Here is a 5817-nt window from a genome sequence, read left to right on the forward strand (position 1 = left end):
TATTTTAAGTAGATTCCAAAATAAATCAAATAAAGAACTTTGGACTTGCTTAAAAAGAGTTTTACGTTACATCAAAGGTTCCCTAAATCTGAAACTCACATATACACGAAATGATAATTATAAAAATATAATTGAGGGTTATGTAGATTCCGATTGGGGAAATGATGTAATAGATAGAAAAAGCACAACAGGTTATTTATTTAAAGTTTTTGAAAATTGTTCAATTTCCTGGAACACAAAAAGACAAACCTCTGTAGCCGCATCTTCAACCGAAGCAGAATATATGGCTCTTTTCGAATGTGTAAAAGAGGCTATATGGTTGAAGAGCTTATTATCAAGTATAAATATTGATATGTCAAAACCGATCTTGCTTTATGAGGATAACAATAGTTGTATAAGCATAGCTAAGAACCCAATAAACCATAAGAGAACAAAACACATAGATATAAAATATCACTTCACACGTGACCATGTGTTAAAGAAAAATGTGTTAATTAAATATGTTTCCACAGCTGAACAATTGGCGGATGCCTTCACGAAGCCACTACCAGCGATGAAGTTCTCCTACATAAAATCAAATATTGGATTGAAATAATATTTTTTTTTATTTTTCTTTTGAGTGGGAATGTTAAAAATTTAATATTAAGAATTAAATATTTTCAAAAGAAATATAATGACGATTGTCAGTCTAGCCTTCGAGGCGACAATCAGTCTAGCCTTAATGAGCCTTTTATGGCACTATTGTAATACCTCTATTTCTTCTTACCTGAGCATCGAATCTTCGTTAAGTTATATAGTTTAGTTTATATTTTGACTTCGTACTGTAAGGTTGTATAAAATTTGATTAAATAAATTCTATGTTCAAATATCAAAAATATTAAATGTTGTGTTTTCTTTTACCATAACCTATTAGATAATTTTAAATTAAAATAATAAAATGTTCTTGTACAAGAACATTTGTTTAAAAATGTTTTTGAAGAAAATTTAAAATTTTAATAAGTTATAATTATTAAGATTCTTCACTTATGCATGCTAAAAATTATTGCGCAGCTGTAAAGGCTTAAGAAAACTACTGCGCAGCCTTTAAAGTTTTTAATTTTTTATTTAAAAGACATAAATGCTCACATAGCACCGAAGATTTAATAAATATTGAGTGTAAGCTTTAAATTAAATATTCGTTAAAGGTTCAGCTCGAACCTTGATTGAAGCTTGAAAAAAATATTCGTTAAATGTTCGTCCAGATATAGCTGGATTTTAAAATTATCTAATCATAAAGTATTAATTGTATTAATAATAATAATATAATTAAAATAATTATATCTTTAATTTGAATCAGTTTAATGAATAAATTGATTTAAGAAATTTTAGTTTTTAAAAATGAAAAAAAATAATAATTTCTTAAATTTAGGGACTCATATTTGATTAAGCAATTTTTTAGAGACTTTAAATAACGAAATTAATTTTCAAAATAAATTTGGGGGACCGGGGATCGAACACGGGTTCGACGAACGCAAACGCAATACACCTAACCAACCGAGCTATACGAGCAACTATGATTGGAAAAAAAAATCTTGCATTTCGACACTTATTTAGACAACTTACGCTTTTAATTTACGAGAATACACTTTTTGACATAGGACCATTAACATTTTTTTTTATTTTTTAAAATTAAAAGATATGTCATTTTGGAAATATTAAGGTCATGTAATTCACAACAATCACATGACCTTAATTTTTTAACGTTACGTTCTACAGCTCAATTTGATACGATACTGAAGTACGCAACGTTTATGATTAACAATAAGAAATCAATTTTTATTTAATACGGAAAACTATAAAATTTTTTACCTAAAAAAATATTTGTTTATAATTTGTTGATTAAGGGTATGTGGGCAAAGGACGTTTTTTTATGGTTTGAAACTTTCTCTGAAATAAAAAATAATTTCCGGTTAAAAATTTGGAGAAATGATTTTGTTTGGTAGAAGAAAACTCGCTGTTTTACTCATTTACTATAACTTAACGCAAAAATAATAAAAATAAGACAATAAATAATATAAAAATAATATATTTTATCATAATTCATTCAACGGCTACTTGCTCGAATTGGAGCTGACTCCTGGAGCACTGACACACTCACGCAACGTCTGTGTATGCGCCGCCATGTTTTTATTTTCGTTTCAAAGTGTCACTTTTTAAACCTTAATGAAGTTGCGGCGTCGACGTTCAGCGCCGAAATTTGTTTTTCACAGGACCAAAAATGTTAAATTATTTTTTTTTTTAATTTTTGGTCAAAATAATGCCTTGAGAAATACTTTTCAAGGTATTATGCGAACCCAAAACTTTTTTAAAAATAATTTGATATTCTTGGTCCCGTAAAAAATAATTTTTAGACGCTGAGCGTCGACGCCGACTTCATGGAGGTCTTTTTAAACTTCATTTTTTAATAATTTAACGCAAAATTATGTATTTTTTAGAGAACAGCGAGATTCCTTGTACCCAAATCTATCATATCTCAAAATTTTAGATAAAAATCTTTTCTCATTTTAGAGTAAGATGTATACTACCAAAACACATTTTCCCATACTAGGTCACGTGGGAAATTTTTACATACCCTTAATAAAAACTACAAGAAATATTTTTCAGGCAAAAAATTATAAAATTTTTCATTCTAAAATATTATTTATTTAAATATAGTTTATCATAAATGTTGCGTACTTCAGCATCGTAATTTGATTTTCTAAAAATTTGAAATTTACAAAGAAAAGATTTTTCTTCTTCTTTTTACAAGAATTTTTAATTATTGTTATAAACATATATATATATATATAAATGCATAACTAAAGTATAATAGTGTTTAAATTGCAATAGCATAATTTTATTTAATAATAATATAACAATAACTTGCGATATCATAATTAGAACAATATGTATTAATTTTCTATTTAGTTATCATTGCTCTTAGAACTGACAAAAACGACATATTTACTTTGACAATCTAGAAGAAGAGAAAAAAATAAAATCTTTTTCATTTAATTAACAATTGATCGTACCTTTATCAAAAATCGCGAATTCAAAAGTTAGATTTGTACTTACTGCTGTAAAATTTTGTAATGTCATATCATAAAATCCTCCTGCTGAAATCATCATAGGATGATGTGTTCTTAATATTATCATAAAAATACTTTTCGTCGACTTTACTGGTAAATTAGTCCAAAATGATTGATAAGCGGCCATTCCAATTTCTAAGGCCTATAATAAATAAATATAGTACTTAAAAATTTTCAAAATAGAGATTACCTATTCAAAATTTTTTAGTACCTGATCCATCAGTTCTTGGCCCGGCCAACAGAATAAAAGAATCTGAATAAAACTTGCGACTACAAAAGCAGCATACGAAATAAAATCAAACCAATTGACTGAAGTTTCATCTAAAGTCTATGATAATAAAAATATAAGACACTATATTTTATTAAATACATAATTTGCATTTGCAATAATAATTAAATAAATATTAATAATTAAATAAGATATTATTTGAGATTTGGAAAACTTACAACAATCATTAGAAATGCTCCAAGACAATTACCAATTAAACTTGTTCCCAATTGGTAAAAACAAAGTGTACTGAAGAGTTGATTTAATTTTTTAACATTCCTTTAAAAAACAGTAAATTAGAAAACGTAATTTACGTTTTGTACAAATTCATTGAAATATTAATTGAAGTATGTAAACCTGATTTGATAATTGTGATTTTCAATTAGTTCCTCTATTAATTTTTGTGAAGTATGTTCTGTACAGCCTACTTTTCTTAATTGATCTTGTAGAATACGTAACTGAGCACAAGAATGCCAAATTGCAACAAATACAAAAGTATCCATTCCCAAATTATAACTCACACCTAAACCTAGCCCGACGATTACCTGTACATTAAAAAAATATATTTTTTACTAATCTATTCACTTCTTGAAAAAAACCTTCCAGTTACCTGATTAAGGTAAGCAATAACGTAAAAGAAATCTGAGTTTTGATCCCAATAATACCAGGCACGAATTGGATAACGTTTCTTACGGACTGGATCACTATCAGCTCCAAATATTAAAGGCATACAAAATATCATAATTTCAAAGTAATAAATACAAAAGAGAAAAATTTTTGTCACAAGCCTTCCGAAACGAGCATATTTAAGCATTACTTCTTTTTCTTCATCTGACGCTGTATGACATAATGAATTATCAAAATTATGTTTCATCATTTGTAACAATTCCTGTGAAGTAACAAAAAAGGGGTAATTGATTACAGCGTTTCCTTTAAAAATAATTATTGAGACATACAATACAATAAATTGATCAATGTAAGAACCTTAAAAACAGTCTGATTTATGGCAACGTGAGTAAATTTTAGACTTAAAGAAAGTAAGTGAATTGTCATAAACAAATTCTGAATAAGGGCATAACTGTTACCCCAAACAATGTAAATATCTAATATTGCAGGTAATAACAGTAACATCCAAAAGCAGAGAGTAAATGTAAATAAATGAAATTTATGAAAATAAATTTTCCAAAGTGCATCATTGTCCTGAATTGGCCATAACCCAATGAATATTAGATAAAATTTATTAATGTAAATGTAATCTTCAAATTTTTCATTTGCCATATCTACGAAATTTTGATCTTATTTTTTTTAAATAGACTAAATTTTAACTATAAGTCTAATTATAATTTTTATTTTTAATCAAAACTGGAGGAAAATAAAATTCACTTTTAAATATTCTCTATAAAAATACTTTTTTAAACAATATTTTACAAATATTTTGAATTGTTATTTTAAAAATATACTCTCTTGAAAAAAATTTATAACTAATGTACATTTTAAAAAATTTAAATATGCGCGTACGAGACTTAATATCTGCAAGCAATAAAATATAATTATATGATTGATATTTTAAACGAAGACAATACTTAAGTTTCCGGCCAATTTCTTAAATATTCAGTAGCAGAAATGCCTTTCATGATGATAAAAGAGGGAAATTTTAAATTGTCATTAAACGACAAACCCATTATTATCTATAGTCTTTTCATGTTTCTCTATACATAGTATAGAAATATTCTAATTATATAGGGATTTCTTCTGTACGAACATCAATACAATTTATTTAATATGACTTTCTTAAATATTCATTAAATATACGTGGACACATTTCTCTGGGCGAAAATAAGATACATATTCAAGGATGGAAAATATCATATCTCTGTGTTGTATGGAAATTTTTGTCTCTAAATAAGAATAATAAGTTAGTATCTTGCAGACAAACCATGTATAGTAAAATGTTAGTTAATTGAAAGTTTTTATAATACAAAGTATTTACGTTGACTAATTTTATACATTATCTCGTACATGTAAAAAACAGACATTTTTTCTAAAAATCCAAAGGTTGCTGAAGTTCACATCCATTACGATCATCGAAATTTTAAAACCCAAGATACTGCATAAACACATCAAAAAATTACAAAAAACATTATACTTAACAAAAAAAATTAAGTTCAACCCCAAATTCATTAGAAAAACACCCCTAGTATAATCCCATACATTGACATGTTACAAAAAAAAATTAAAATTTAATTATACACACAATTTTATTGCAAATCCTCGCACAAAGTACAACTAATGGTTAAGAAAAAAATTGACACGCCGATACAAGTACGATAAAGACTCTTACTACCAACCTTGAATCAACCCCTAGGATAAAAAAATTGAAATTTTCTTAGGCAGACGATTTTAATGCATTTTTTTGCACAAAATACACATAAAAGTGTAGAA

The 5817-nt window shown here is 26.6% G+C and overlaps 1 protein-coding gene across 3 annotated transcripts; it reads right to left on the minus strand.

The window, feature by feature from the left end:
• Positions 1 to 2850: 2850 nt before the first annotated feature.
• Positions 2851 to 4969, minus strand: LOC127283665 (odorant receptor 49a-like). 3 transcript variants are annotated; one of them, XM_051308676.1, is made up of 7 exons: positions 4894 to 4969; positions 3986 to 4264; positions 3733 to 3920; positions 3555 to 3654; positions 3319 to 3435; positions 3094 to 3249; positions 2851 to 2995 (listed from the first exon to the last, which is right to left on the minus strand). In XM_051308676.1, exons 2-7 carry the CDS (start codon positions 4250 to 4252, stop codon positions 2939 to 2941), a joined length of 885 nt encoding a protein of 294 aa, XP_051164633.1. In that variant the 5' UTR covers positions 4253 to 4264; positions 4894 to 4969; the 3' UTR covers positions 2851 to 2938. The 3 variants fall into 3 exon arrangements, with proteins under 3 accessions (XP_051164633.1, XP_051164631.1, XP_051164632.1); XM_051308674.1 differs by lacking the exon at positions 4894 to 4969 and adding an exon at positions 4360 to 4725; XM_051308675.1 differs by lacking the exons at positions 3319 to 3435; positions 4894 to 4969 and adding an exon at positions 4360 to 4725.
• Positions 4970 to 5817: the final 848 nt, after the last annotated feature.

Source organism: Leptopilina boulardi, unplaced genomic scaffold, assembly GCF_019393585.1.
Source record: "Leptopilina boulardi isolate dan_hultmark-lab unplaced genomic scaffold, ZJU_Lbou_2.1 LbouV2_310, whole genome shotgun sequence".
Taxonomy (NCBI): Eukaryota; Metazoa; Arthropoda; class Insecta; order Hymenoptera; family Figitidae; genus Leptopilina; species Leptopilina boulardi.

Coding starts and splice junctions, on each gene's coding strand:
- LOC127283665 (XM_051308674.1), bottom strand. CDS start 4,653: ATGGCAAATGAAAAATTTGAAGATTACATTTACATTAATAAATTTTAT. Junction 3,921..3,985: donor TTATTGCTTACCTTAATCAG/GTAACTGGAAGG, acceptor TTTAATGTACAG/GTAATCGTCGGGCTAGGTTT. Junction 3,655..3,732: donor AATCACAATTATCAAATCAG/GTTTACATACTT, acceptor TGTTTTTTAAAG/GAATGTTAAAAAATTAAATC.